Here is a 14,449-nt window from a genome sequence, read left to right as displayed (position 1 = left end):
CGGAAGACTGCTCCTCTAAACAGGGGGATTCCACATCCTGGCTCTAGCCCTAGCTCTAAATGAAAGAAAATAGCTGCCTTAGGCTGTGGCCTCCTCTTCTTCATTTCCAATGTATGATCCCATAGTCCTAGTTCCCATAGCCTACTTAGCCACTTGTACAGAATGCATCATGAAATAGTTACTTGTTCAACATCCTAGCACATGAATGGGAATTTGGGGGTAAGGCTGATATGTTGTACATAGGATTGTAGCTTTTTACTTAGGCTGTGTGGACTTATTTTAATACAGGTCACTCATTATTAGTCAACTGTATTATCTTTGAGTGTAAGGCTGGGTTCACACAGTGCGGATTTGCCGCGGATTGCTGTTGCATAACCGCACTGCGGCAAAACCGCTGCGTTTGCAGTGCAATGCAGCACAAATGAGATTTGCCAAAAAGCTGTTCTCACAGTGCGGATTTTTTCCGCACAGCCGCGGTTTTCAAAGATGCAGCATGTTCATTCTACGGTCTTGTCCATAGACCTCTATGGATGCAGTCAAATACGCGGCAAAAAGTAAAAAAAGCGATTTGGAAAAAAACACTTGCGGATTTTTCCGCATAAAAATCCGCAAGCCCAAATTAACCTTTGAAGCGGTTTTGCCACAGAAACAGTTCTTCTGCGGAAAAACCGCAACGGAAAAACCGCGGCAAATCCGCCCTGTGTAAACCCAGCCTAAAACTCCAATGTTTATAGTAAATACTTTTATATTTTGATGTTTTGCGAGTTCTCCAAAACCCTAATGAATATAGTGCATGAATCAAGATGAGATTTAACAGCATATTGTTTCCTAATACTCTATCACAGGTTATCCTGTCCGTAGATATTTGATAAGAATCTGCCACCTGATATATGATTGATCATATGACTACACTTCTGCGTAGAACCACTAAGAACATTTCTGATTAATGTGTGAACTCAGGGGCAGGACAAGTGTCATTCATGCACAAGTAGTCAATGAGTTAGAAATTGTTTTTTTAAATATCAGTCAGATTATCAGCTGTAAATTCAGAAATGTGAATCAAAATGATAGATTAATAAGTGAAAATTGTACATTTGTCTCATGCCTATAGCCACCTTCATATTAGGGTGTTTAGAACATTTCAAAGTAAGGCCTTCATAAAGCAGACAGGCAGATTTACTCATACTGTCTAATATGTAAGATGTCATACAACCGCTTTAAATTGTAATTGAAATTGTAGCATGCATGTCTTGTTATGTTTCACCTTGTGTGTAATAGTGAGTTTCTGTATTTTCTGTGATCCTATGTTTTCCCTCCTTCTGTATGGTCAGGCTCACATGACTGTGCTTACCTGCGGGCTGTGATTTTTTTTGTGTGTGAGTAATATGTGCAAAAAAACCACAGGTGTGAGTGGCCCAATAAAAATCAATGGGTTATTGTGTTGCGTGTGTGAAAATTGTACACACAACGTGCAATGACAATCCGCCTGTGTGAGCCCAGCTTATGTCTCATCTAGTGCCTGTTCTCATTCTGTCTGGTATCTCTTTTATCCTGTGTGCAAATCAGTGGTGGATGCAACGGTTTACAGCTGCGCTAACATGTAACTGATTGCCGCAGCGTTACACCCTGCTGCTTCAGTTTCAGATACAGCTGGGACAGGGAGCAGAGACTGGCTGAGCGCCAGTTTAGCGCTTGCCAGTGCCAGTTTAAAGGGGTGTTTTGGGCGCAGAGTAACATTTTAAAATCTAATATACAGTATCATAATAAGTCATTTTGTAATAGGTTCACTGTACCTGATCTAGCTATGTTCTTCATTTTTGATCTATGCCACATGACCCTCTGCCTGAAAATGATCTCCACTTCCTCTGACATCTTGTCTGAATTTGCTACGTCCCTGATGGGAGGACAGAAGTGGAAGCACTCCATTCAGAGTGCTGGAAGGTCCTATCGGTCTGCTTCAGCAGGCTTTCTCTGAGAGGGAGGTTGGTGGTAGTAAGTTGTAGGACCTGTAAGCTGTGGGCGGACCTACCATGCTGACCAGTAAGCAAACTCTATGCATACTGGAAGTTGTAGGTAACAGTCTGTTGCTGTGTTTACTGCAGAAGTGATGCATGCAAACAGCGGCAGATTAACGGCTGCACGGGACAAAGGAGAGGGTCCAGAGGGGTAGGAAAAAGGTACAGGTTGCTGCTACTTTCCTGTACCTCTAAGATTTCAGCAATTTCAGGATTTCCATTGAGTGCCCAAAAACCCCTTTAAGGCCCCTCCATACCAGCAGACAAACACATGACCCTGCTGTTAGTCGTGGCCTCACCAACAATAAAAAGGGGATTGATCACAACGGTCATGTATTTTGGTCATATAGCTGTTAGATCAATCCATATATGTTCACTTTTATAAGGCTATGCTCACAAAGGCTGGATTTACTGAAGAAAAATCTGAGGAAAAGCTGCACCATACTCATGTGGATTTTAATGCAGATTTGTATGGATTTGAAAATTTACTACAAGCCCTAAAATCAGCAGATATTTTTCCTAATGATGTTTTGAAAAAACCATTAACATGCATTGCGCTGTAGTTTACTGCAGGCATTTGTTGCAGAATTGACACATGAAATGTGCAGCAAATCTGTGATGATACTTGACCCTGGCATAGGAGAAAGTTGGACTTCATGTACTGTAGCAATGTCTTCCCAGTTAAATCAGGCATAAGACGACCCTGCAACTGTTGCTGTTGGCTTGTGCCATTTTTATAAAAGTACTTTTGAGAATGTTAATGATGACACTTAAGACAAATTTAAATATTGTATTTTACACAGGGAGTGGGCCGTTTGTCACAGCTGGTGTAACAGGTTTCCATATGGTGGAGCATGTACTCAGCAGATCAGTTCTGGCACACAGTGTCTGCCTGGGTTGTAACAATATGAGTACAATATGTACTCAGATTTAATTGGGGGCATATAGAGGTTCATACAGAGATGTTGTAGAGGACCATGTCTATGGCAAGCCAATTACAGCTCTGTACAAATGGAGCTGTAATTTAACCGAGAACACGAGCCCTAAATTTGTTACATAATGTGAAATGGTATCAGCACAGCTTCTGGGTTTGTATGTCTTTCTATTGGAGAAACACACTTGGAGACATATATTCATATAATAATAATAATCTTTATATAGCGCCAACATATTCCACAGCGCTTACAAAAGCAGGGGGATACAGAAAGACAAAGGTAGGAAAATACAAAATCCACGGTTACATAGTAATCAGTTGATGGAAACAGTAGGGGTGAAAGTCCTGCTCCAATGAGCTTACGTACTACAGATACTGGGGTGATACAGAAGGTAAAGGGGCTTGAGATGTGCACAGTATGGCAAGGTGGTAAGTGAGGAATGCTATACACATAGACAATGGTCAGACTTAAGCCATGTGGTGACTGAATCGGTATGACTGCAGGGGGCAGTTGATGGTGGCTAGCAGGGATTGCAGTCACTAGGACAGGGAGCATGTTATCAGGCGAAGTACAGAGGCATTTGGTTTAGGAGATGTGGTATGCCTCCCTGAAGAGGTGCGCTTTTAGGGCAAGCCTGAAGTTTTGTGAGTCAGGGATTACCCGGATAGTTTGGGGTAGAGCATTCCAGAGGACCGGTGCTGCTCTGGAGAAGTCTTGGAGGCAGGAAGGAAAGGTTCGGATTAGAGGGGCACTCAGTCTGATTTCGTTAGCGGAACGGAGGGCCCGGGCTGGGTGGTGTATTGAGATGAGGGAAGCAATGTAGGGTGGCGTGGTGCTGTGGAGAGCTTTATAGATGAAGTTACTGATTTAAATTGAATTCTGTATTTAACGGGCAGCCAATGCAGTGACTTGCACAGGGCAGAGGTATCTGAGTAGGTGCTGGATAGGAAGATGAGCCTGGCTGCCGCATTCAGGATGGATTGGAGGGGGTAGAGTCTGGAGCAGGGGAGGCTGATCAGCAGCGAGTTGCAATAATCGAGCCGAGAGTGGATGAGGGCAACAGTGAGCATTTTTAGCATGTCCACAGTGAGAAAAGGGGGATTCTTGCGATGTTCTTGAGGTGCAGCTCACATGTTGGGGCCAGAGAATGGATGTAGGGAGTAAAGGAGAGATCAGAGTCAAATATAACCCCAAGACAGCAGGCGTGCTGTTTGGGCATTATGGTGGTGCCACACACTGAGATGGAGATCTCAGGATGAGGTCAGTTAGTATAGGGCAGAAACCCCAGTAGGTCAGTTTTTGAGAGGTTCAGTTTTAGGTAGAGAGAGGATATAGTGTTAGAGACAGCGGACAAGAGGTGTATAGCTGGGTGTCGTCAACGTAGAGGTGGTATTGGAGGCCAAATCTCCTGATGGCTTGTCGAATAGGGTCTGTGTAGATGGAGAAAAGGAGGGGTCGAGGACCGAGCCCTGGGGGACCTCAACAGCAAAGGGAAGTGGAGGGGAGGTAGAGCCAGCAAAGGAAACACTGTATGAGCAGTCAGATAGGTAGGAGGAGAACCAGGAGAGGGCAGTGTCCTTTAGTCCAATGGAGTGAAGCATACTGAGGAGGAGTTTGTGGTCAACAGTGTGAAATGCTGTGGAGAGATCAAGGAGGATCAGTGGGGAGTAGTCACCCTTGATTTGGCTATCAGGAGGTTGTTTGACACCTTTGTAAGGGCGGTTTCTGTTGAGTGTAGGAGATGGAAGCCAGACTGTGGGGGGTCAAGAAGAGTTTTCTGATAGATAGCTTATAAGGTGGGAGTAAACCAGTTGTTCTGGTAGTTTGGAGATGAAGGGGAAATTAGAGATGGGTCGGTAGTTAGCAGCATCAGTCGAATCAAGAGTCGGTTTCTTTAGCAGTGGGGATATGATGGCATGTTTGAAAGAGGAGGGAAAAATGCCAGAGGTCAGAGAGAGGTTGAATATAGGGGTGAGATGGGAGATGACCACTGGAGAGCGGGATTGGAGGAGGTGTGAGGGGAGAGGGTCGCTAGCGCAGGTGGTGGGACGAGCAGAGGAAAGCAATTTAGAGACTTCTTCCTCTGTCGTTAGTCTTAGTACAGAGAGTGAGCAGGAGCTGGTACTGACGAGACTAGGGTTGGGGCTAGTCTGGAATTGGGAGGTAACCTATTTCCTGCCGGATGTTTTAGATTTTTCTTTTGAAGTAAGCAGCCAGCTCTTTAGCACTGAGATCTGTCATATTCGCGAGGCAGCAACTCGCTGGGCTATCATGCTTACACTGATTTTATAATGAAAGTTAAGATACAACTAGGAAACAGCTGGGAGTGGCTACTCAAGTTAAGCTGATTAGAGAGCTGGAGTTAGCTTTGTACACCTACTGACTAAAAGGTGGGAGGTGGGGTGGAATTTATTGCTCTCCTTAGATAAAGCAGAGTAGATTCAGCTTGGAATTGTAGGGCACATTGCTGATAAAACTGCTGTAGCCATAATGGTAGGTCAAAATTGATGTTATTTCCAACTTTAAAAAGTGTCAGAAAACTTTGATAAATGCACTCAATATGACTTTGAAGCTCTAGCCACTTTATTCCAACACTTCCTAAATACATTGATAAACCTATCCTGGTATTTTGGAATGCAATGTGCCCACGGAATTTGAAGGTTTTCATTAAACTACCATTAAAAGGGGATTCCCATCTCATTAATCATCATTCATTGTGTCTAATAAGTGACATGGAGCAGCTCACCCATTTGCATCCTGTGTCCAAATGCAGCACTGCACAATATCTGAATTTTGTAACTTCACAGCGTGCAGCTCATTGCCCAGGAGACTGTCCAGCACCCCGCCACTGCTCTGCAATTCAACTTAACAGGACACTTCTGGGCATGCTCAGAAGCCGTTCTATGGAGGTCAGTAGATCTTCTGTCTACTGCGCTTATCAGAGCTGTCAGTGTGCGGGCTCTAATACCCCTTTTACAATGAACGAGAATCAAAGGATTCTCTTTTGCGCAAGCAAACGATCTGGTGACGTCATCACCAGTTCGTCCAGTGTGTTTAGACTGCATGATTCTCGTTGAGAATTGTGCAGTTTTCATTGACTATTAGTTCAGTGTTTCACATTTTCTCTACTCATCCTGTTGTGGTATTCTTTTAAGTGCACATTAATCACATTCATGTCTGTGCCTTGTCATAAGAATGTGTGTATATATTCATGCCTCTTCGGATGTATTTCATTATGTCTGAGGAAGAACCCTGAGAGGTTCGAAAGCTTGCTATAACATCATGTATTTTTGTTAGCCATTAAAAGGTATATCTACAAGATTACTTGGTTTCTCTTACTGAGAACAATCACATATTCCTATGTGAAACACTGAAAGATCAGTGTTTAAACTGCACGATAAGTGCACAAGCTGGCGCTGAATCATATGCCGGCTGAAGCACACGATTCTCGTTCGTCGTTCAGTTGTTGGCTTGCATTTAAACTGAACGATTATCATTCAGCTTCGCTGCCTTGAATGATTTTCCAAACGATAATTGTTCAGTGTAAACACAGCAGAAATATCTGTTATCTCTAACTAAAATGCAGAGATAACAGTCCGGACTGTAGGGCCTGTAGCATGTGAGTTAAGCAGGACCAATGAAGCAGCTGAAGACCAAATGAAGAAAGGTGGTACTGAGTGGCAAGGGGGACTGAAGAAGGGGAATGGGGAAGAGAAACAAGGCAGTAATTAGCATAATTGGATGAACCATGCAGGTTGACAATGATGTATCTACAGTTTATACAAGGACAGGACATTCAGCCTGGTAATCAGTAGGTGTGGTCCTGCCCAGCGGAAACCAGGAAGTAGTCACAGAAGCTACATAGGAGGTAAAACAGGCAGATGGAACACTCCTTTGATTCTTCCTAGGTAATTTCCTTTTTATACAGCAATATCCAGTATAAATCTAATCTAAATATAAATGAAATTGCTTGTGTCTACACAGCGTTGCCATGTTCTCCTACTTCTGTTGGTGATGAGTAAATTAGACATTGCTAGGTTTAGGTCCACTTGTTCCTGAGCCCGTGTTGGATAAAGGTACTTCTTTCGTATAACAGCGAATCGCTAAATGGCAGCATCCAAAATACCAAATATTCTTGACAAATGTCAGTTCTGTGACCAAAACCTTTATTTGCATCCCTGTGGAGGTCATTGAACTAATTAAATTGGATGGTTCACCAGTAACCCCTCCCAGCTAACAATTGTCAGACGGTGTCCTAGAATTCTGCACCTTTTATACTCTCGTGTCTCTATAAAGGTTCCCTTCATGTTTTTTTAACAAATGTATTTGTCTGAGAAATATGACCCTAGATCTAGACATATACTGACAATTTGCCAGCTCTGAGTGTGAAGCTGAAAAGATTCTGGTTTCCTAGCAACAGGTTTATGCGCATAGCAACACGGGAATCATTAGAAGTGTGGGGATAGAGAGAATCAAAAGAGATGGGAAGTTTATATAAGGTTATTCAAATGCAGCTCCCATGGGTATAGGATGAAAGCGAATTATGGCATTGCTGTTTAAAGTAACATGTTGGGAAGAAGAAGATAGTAATTGTTCTGGCAACAGGGATAGACAAGTCTGAGCCAGCGTCAGAGCTGTTAGATGTGTGTACAGTATAATATTCCCTTTACAGTGCATGATACTAGCCAAGCATGCTAAACTGCAATCTAATAAATTAATAGCTTTACATTAGTGCCCTGTCCCCCTGAAAATAAGACCTACCCCAAAAATAAGCCCTAGCATGATTTTTCGGGGTTTTTGAGGATGCTTAAAATATAAGCCCTACTCCAAAAAGAAGCCCAAGTTACAGTTAATAAAAAAGTACATTTCAATAGTGTCCAGTGCAAGCCTTAGATAAAAATTCTAAAAACTTGTAGTTTATAAGACTTTGTTAGTTTTTTGTATTATTTTAGTTTTTTTATAGTTATTGTGAGTACTGTAAATAAATGTGCTAGGCCCAATGTCCACGTGTGGATTTGATGTATTAAAATGCAGGGATCTTCCACGCGGGAGATCCGCAGCTCTAGCCACCCATAGGAAACAATCGCGGAACTAAAATCGCAGCATGCTCCATTTTATCATGGATCCCGTGCGGATGTGGCTCCATTCATCTCTATTGTAGATAAAGACACACAATCTGTGATCACCTGCAAGCCAATAAAAAATATTTTTTAAGATGATCCGTGGACATTGGGCCTACTGTATATAAGTCTAATAAAACTAAGCACATGCTTATTGGTCTACACAGCATTGCCATGTTCTACTACTTCACAAGGGTTGGAATATTCTGCAACAGTGTTGCGGAATATGCTGTCCCTGAATTCTGCACCAAAATCCACACAGCTAAAGCCTCATGCACACGGCACGACCTAATTCCGGCTGCAGAATCCCACACAGAATCCGGCTTTTCCCGCTGAATTCGTGGCCCATCCGCAATGTCATTTCCAGATGGGCCGCGAGTGAGACGACTTCCATTGACTTCAATGGTAGCCGTCTGTGCAGACACCGCAGAAAAATGGAGCATGCTGAGATTTTACCTTGGTTTCTGCTCGTGTGTAGGAAGAATCACTTTTGCATAGCATACTATGGAGGGTATTTGTTGCAGACCCCGGAGGCGGATGCCCGCAAAAATCCGCCCATATGCATGAGGCCTAACTGCGGATTTGATGCGGACTTGCAGGCAGGATTCTGCTATTTTCAATTCCGCACCAAAATTCGCACGTTAACAGTTTTTGGGGGCAAAATGTTCTGCAGTATCCACATTGCTGTTGAGGAATATTCCATGTTGTGTGAAAGGTCCCTGACAAATACATTATTTTACCTTTTTGTATCTTATTCAGAGATTTAGCACCACGAGACATCTCTGGAACTTCAGATCCATTTGTGCGAATCTTCTGCAACAACCAGACCTTGGAGACCTCAGTGAGTGTGCTGTTCTTCTAGCCAAATGCATGTAGATTTTGAACATCTACTTCCTGGACGTCTCTTAAAGCAGAACATACTTTATGCGGTTAATACCCCTGCAGCATGGTGGGACAGGTGATGTTACAGGGTTAAGCCCTTTTAGTACAAAAGAACCCTATCTGCTTCCCAATGTTGTGTTTTCTTTTTGTCCTCCATGCGGTGTGCGATGGATTGCGCTCCTCCCCCTCTTCTTCCTTTACAGGTGTATGGGTCGTTTTAAGGGTTTTGCTCTCTTGTTTATGATGGCTTAGGCTTTGTTTTAGTTAAACCTTTCCTTTTTGCAGCTTTGCATTGGCTCTCAAAGTTTGTATTCAAGGTGTTCTGGGGCTGTGCTCTGTCTCATCTGGCTGTAGCACCTGCACAAGTGCGGCAGTTGCGGCACCTGTCATGGAAATGGACATCGTCTATTTAGACTTCCACTTTCTTATTTCTGTTATCTGGGATCCTTTTGTGTTGGCCTAGATTGACTCTGGACCCGTGCCTAGGTGTTGTAGGGGCTTATTTGACTGAATCTCTGCTAGCCACTGCCTGCACATGTGCAGCAGTGAGCTTGGGGTGGCCATCTTAGTTGTGGGCAGAAACATCTTTGTATAGACTGCTGCCCTTCCTGCTACCTCCAAGCGCATAAGCCGAACCTTGATTTAGTTTAAAGTGCCATTTGCTTAGTTTATTCATAGTTGTGCTACATATATATTTTAAGATTAATTGGATCTACTTTGGACATGCAGATCCCACCTTTTCCAGGTTCCTATTTATGAGTCTGAAGTTGCCAGTTTGTCTATTTTGTTCTAGATAAACTGTTTGGTGAGGGTGTGTATAGATGTCTGTATTTGTAGATCTTCTTGACATTATCCATGTGTATTTATTCTATTCATCATATCTAGTGATAATTCTGACCACCCTCATCGTGGTTCAGGTCATGGGAAGTGCTGTCATATTTCATGTAGAAATTGTGACACCCTTTAACCAGATTATTGTGAGGATCATCTTTGTAGTAAGTCTTCTCTTCCGCAAGTTAGTCATATCATTTAGCAACAGCTTTCATAATATTATTATATCCCTATGACAGTATTTCCCAACTCCAGTCCTTATGGACCCTCAACAGGTCATGTTTTCAGGATATCCGATAGTAAGAACACCTGTGGCAATGTCTAAGGCACCGACAATAATTACATCACCTGTGCAATACTGAGGAGATCGAGGAAAAATGAACTGTTCGGGTGCCTTGAGGACTGGAGTTGGGAAACAATGCCCTGGGGATTGCCTTAGACAAGAATCTAGTTGTGGATCAGCTTCAGTTTATCCAGAGATGACGCCCTTGGTCAAAGATAGTGTCCATCTCCCCTCTCATAGTCATAGATGCCGCAGTACTTAGTCCAACCCTTCTGTGGTGATCTCAGAGTAGAGTCTTCATCTTTTGAGGACGTTTTCAGTGGATTGTCTTGAAGATCCCAAGGACATAGCAAAACTTCAACAGCCTGTAACACTTTCAAACTCAAGAACACATGAAAGGTTTTCATGGTAGCAGGTGAGTCCCACTTTGCTTTTATTATGTATTCCAGAGTGGAGAAGTCTAGAGAGACAAACCACCATCATCAGTTCAAGATCTTGTATCCGGTGAGAGAGAATTAATGACATCAGTGGGGAGTTCCCCCTCAAAGTTGACACTGCCATTGCTAAACCTTCCAAACGCACAGTAGTTCCATCTAAAACTAATGCTAGTTTGAAGGACCATAGGGATCGCAATATAGATTGCATCCTTAGGAGAGTTATATGGTTATATGTTATGGTTAGTGCAGTCCAGGCATGTGTGTCCACAGCTTCTGCAGACACTGCCAAGGTATTAAGTGCCTAGCTTATGTGTAGGATACACAGGATGGTGTTCATACAGAAGATTTAATTGTTTTCTTTAAGAACATCTCAATAATGGGCCTTTCCACTGCAGGGAGACATGTTGTGTAGTCGAAACCCTGGATGGCAGATAGCACCTCTAAAAATACATTATTCACTATGTAGTTCCAACTGGGAATTTGCGCCTGCTTAGATGAACTCCTGTAGGTGGCTTTCTTTCTTTCTCCAAAATGGCAAAGTTTAATTCAGGATCCATGGGCTGCAAGAATTGCAGAACATGGCTAATCAGTAGATTTTATTTCTGTTCCAAGAGACACATTCATCTTAACTTGTCTGCCCTCTCTACAAGACAGAATAGCAACTGCGTTACAAGTCCTGGAAGAATTTTGACTCAAGCACGTTCTAGATGACGTGGCAGTGGACCACTTTTATCAGGGCTTTTATTTCAAGATTTTTGTGATCCCCAAGCCAGATGGGAGGTTCAGAACAATCATAGACCTGAGATACCTGAAGAGTCCCAAATGAATGATCGCTTCATCTGGAGGTGTTCTTTCAAACTCCTATCCAGATGGGGTCAACCATAGAGAGACCTGATGCAATCAGACAAATGCCAAGGTCCAGAAGTTCTCTTCTCTGTACTGACATGACCAACCATATCCCTAAATGCCTTCTCTATCATATGTAATTTCCAACCGGCATACGTAATTCTTTCTTTGATGATGGTCTCAAAAGTCCTGGTGAAGGTCAGACGAGACAGAGCCTCAGTGATAGTTGTCATTCCATTTTGACCAAAAGAGCTTTGTTTTCCCTGCTCCTCAGTATGTGTCAGGGCAACTACTAGAAGCTCATGCTCAGATCGGACCTGGTGTCCCAGACAGACTCTTACTAAAGTTGCTTGGTCTTCCAAGTGTGTAATATCCACCCTAGTGTGCTCTAGATTTTTTGCAGTGAATACAGTCTACAATTGAATTAAAGCCTAAGCAACTAATCCATCACGACATCCTACAATTCTCAGAGGAGGGATATGACAGGGATCTAACCCCTAACACCATTAAAGGCATTACAGGGCAAATTTCAGCATTATCAGCTTTTCTGGTCCTCTCCTTGATGCAGACGCCCTTGTAAAGAGATTTGTGGTTGTTATCTAAAAGCTGCACCCAATAAGGCATAGTCCCATTCTAAAATGGGATTTGTCTTTCATTCTCAAAAGCTTATGTGATAATGCCTTTGAGCCTTTGCAAGATGTGGATAACATAACCAATTACCTACCTCACATAGAAGGTAGTGTTCTTGGTTGGTAGCTGTCACTTCAGCAAAACATGTCAGTGAACTTTAGGCCTTGGCTTCCAAAAGAGCCTTATTTATCATTTCACGCTGATAAAGTGGTACTTTGAACCACACCTTCTTTTAGACCCAAATAATCCTTCTTCACGAACTTGTATTTTGTGCTGACCCTTCAGGTGAACTACATGAACATCTACAGTTCCTGAATGTTGGGGTGTAATGTTCAGGTGCTGGTTCGGAGCCTTGTGTTGCAACCCGAGCAGACAGAAGTCATGGTCAGTAAAGCCAGAGATCAATAACAGTAGGTATCTATCGCAGCACAGAGGAGCAGGCAGGTTGCGTAGTCACAGGAATACCAGGGGTCAGTAATGATAGGAATCTGTTTGGTTACAGAGGAGCAGGCAGGTGGAGGAGCTTGACTATCTGCTGTGAGGCACAATAACCATGCAATGGTGCAATGGAAGGGCCAGGCTTATATAGTAAGTCCAATCAGGAGAGGCTGGAGCTAAGACAGGAAGGCAGGAACTGGATTCAACCTGAGCAAGGACTAGGTTATGATTCAGCAGGGGAGCTGTCCAGCAAGCTGCACAGCTCAAAAAATAGAGCTGTCGCCTGGAGCATGGAAGTTCCCAACTTTGAGTCCTGACAAGAGGACTACCTAAAGGTCTGCCTGTTTTGGACAGAAGAATTCTTGGAGATGGATCACCTGTTTGTGCTTACACAAGGCTAAAGGAAACCAGATGACAAGGAGACATAATCACTGTCTGTTATACGTTTCTCCCTGCGCATGGGGACACAAGCATTTTCGACCGGACCTGCAGCAACCTCTTGGGATAACGGGCACAGATCCCTATAGAGTCGCTTTTTGAAGTTCACCTAATACATTAATCTATAATTAAAGACTAGATTTTTCTGTCAGAGAACATTCTTCTTTTGGGCATGCTGTTTTGGGTGAAGGTACTTCCTAACTAGAGATGAGCAAGCCTACTTGGTAAGGACAGATACTCAAGCAAGTATTGTCCTTACCGAGTACCTGCCTGCTCGCCCGCAAAGATTTGGTGTGCCGGCGGGGGGGGGGGGGGGGGGGGCGCGGTGAGCCTCGGGGGAGAGCGGGGAGAACGGGAGGGAGATTTCTCTCTCTCTTCCCCCCACTCCCTCCTGCTCACTCCCACAACACAGCGCTCACCCATGCTGGCACCTGAATCTTTGCGGGCGAGCAGGCAGGTACTCGGTAAGGATGATACTCGCTCGAGTATCTGTCCTTACCGAGTACGCTTGCTCATCTCTACTCTTAACCCTAGGGGATCTTACTACATCCCCATATGTATGTGCTGATATGAAGACGTCCAGGAAAGATAGAGTTTACTTACGCAATTCCTCTTTCTCGTAGACCAAACAGCAGTATAGTTTGGCACTCCACCCTTAATAAAATTGTAGATTTTTTTTATTAATACCTTGGTTGTCTTTTTATTAACATGGGGTGGGGGAGGAGCTAGGGTTCTATTTGTACCAAAAAAGCTTAGTCCTTTTGTGTCAGCCTTTCTGACATGCAGGAGGGGTATTAACCCTATATCTACGGTATGCACTGCTGTTCGGACTACACTAAAGAGTAGTTGCGTAAGTAAATTCCACCTGTCTGACTACCTCCTGGACTGTTGCATTCTGAATGTACAGCAAACACAGTCTATGAATCTTCCTATCTTGCCTTTGTCATTTTGGGGATTGTTTTTTTTAAATCCAATTTGATTGAGCTACATATTGCGTAGCGATGTTTGCTATACAGTGGAAGCAGCGAACACTAAATTGATTCCTAACTCTAAATAAGTTTTGCACTTCTATTCCTGTTATGTAAAAGTTTACAATTACATTGTGTCACTGCAGTTGAGTCATTTAAAGGGGTATTCTGGTTTCTACAAATGAAAGTTGTATAATAAGGTATTCAGTTTTCCAATATTTACTCTTTCTTTCTGTATTAGTAGTTCGTGGTTTGCAACATCTCTGTTTGCCCTTATTGAGTAGGAAACTTTTGTTGTTTGCTCAGATTTACACAAGTACATGGCTTGTTACAAGACCTCTGATAACTGTACTGTAAGTGTAATTAGTCATGCACCTATGTTTCTATCACATAAAAAGGATAGATTTCTATCCACTGAAAGTAGCGATTGAATGCCAGCAAGCAGAAATCTTGGTAACTATGAAGAATTACTATTACAAAAATATTGGAAATTTATATACATTTACATTATACAAGGAATAACCTTTGGTTGCTAAAAACAGAATAATCCTTTAATTATTGCATTCACTGAGCATGAAAATGTACATTTTGTGGATAGTTTCAATAATTGAGTCTAATACATTATC

The 14,449-nt window shown here is 42.9% G+C and overlaps 1 protein-coding gene across 1 annotated transcript in view; it reads left to right on the top strand.

Moving 5' to 3' along the window:
- The window catches only part of RASAL1 (RAS protein activator like 1), a 53,765-nt gene that overhangs the window by 22,238 nt on the left and 17,078 nt on the right, over nucleotides 1–14,449 (top strand). Inside the window, exon 6 of the mRNA XM_066603822.1 lies at nucleotides 8,830–8,911. Coding sequence (XP_066459919.1) covers nucleotides 8,830–8,911 — 82 coding nt within the window. The remainder of the gene's footprint in view (nucleotides 1–8,829; nucleotides 8,912–14,449) is intronic.

The sequence above is a fragment of the Eleutherodactylus coqui genome, chromosome 5, assembly GCF_035609145.1.
Source record: "Eleutherodactylus coqui strain aEleCoq1 chromosome 5, aEleCoq1.hap1, whole genome shotgun sequence".
NCBI lineage: Eukaryota > Metazoa > Chordata > Amphibia > Anura > Eleutherodactylidae > Eleutherodactylus > Eleutherodactylus coqui.
Note: the sequence above shows the minus strand (reverse complement) of the source record. Positions and strands in the feature narration are given on the sequence as shown.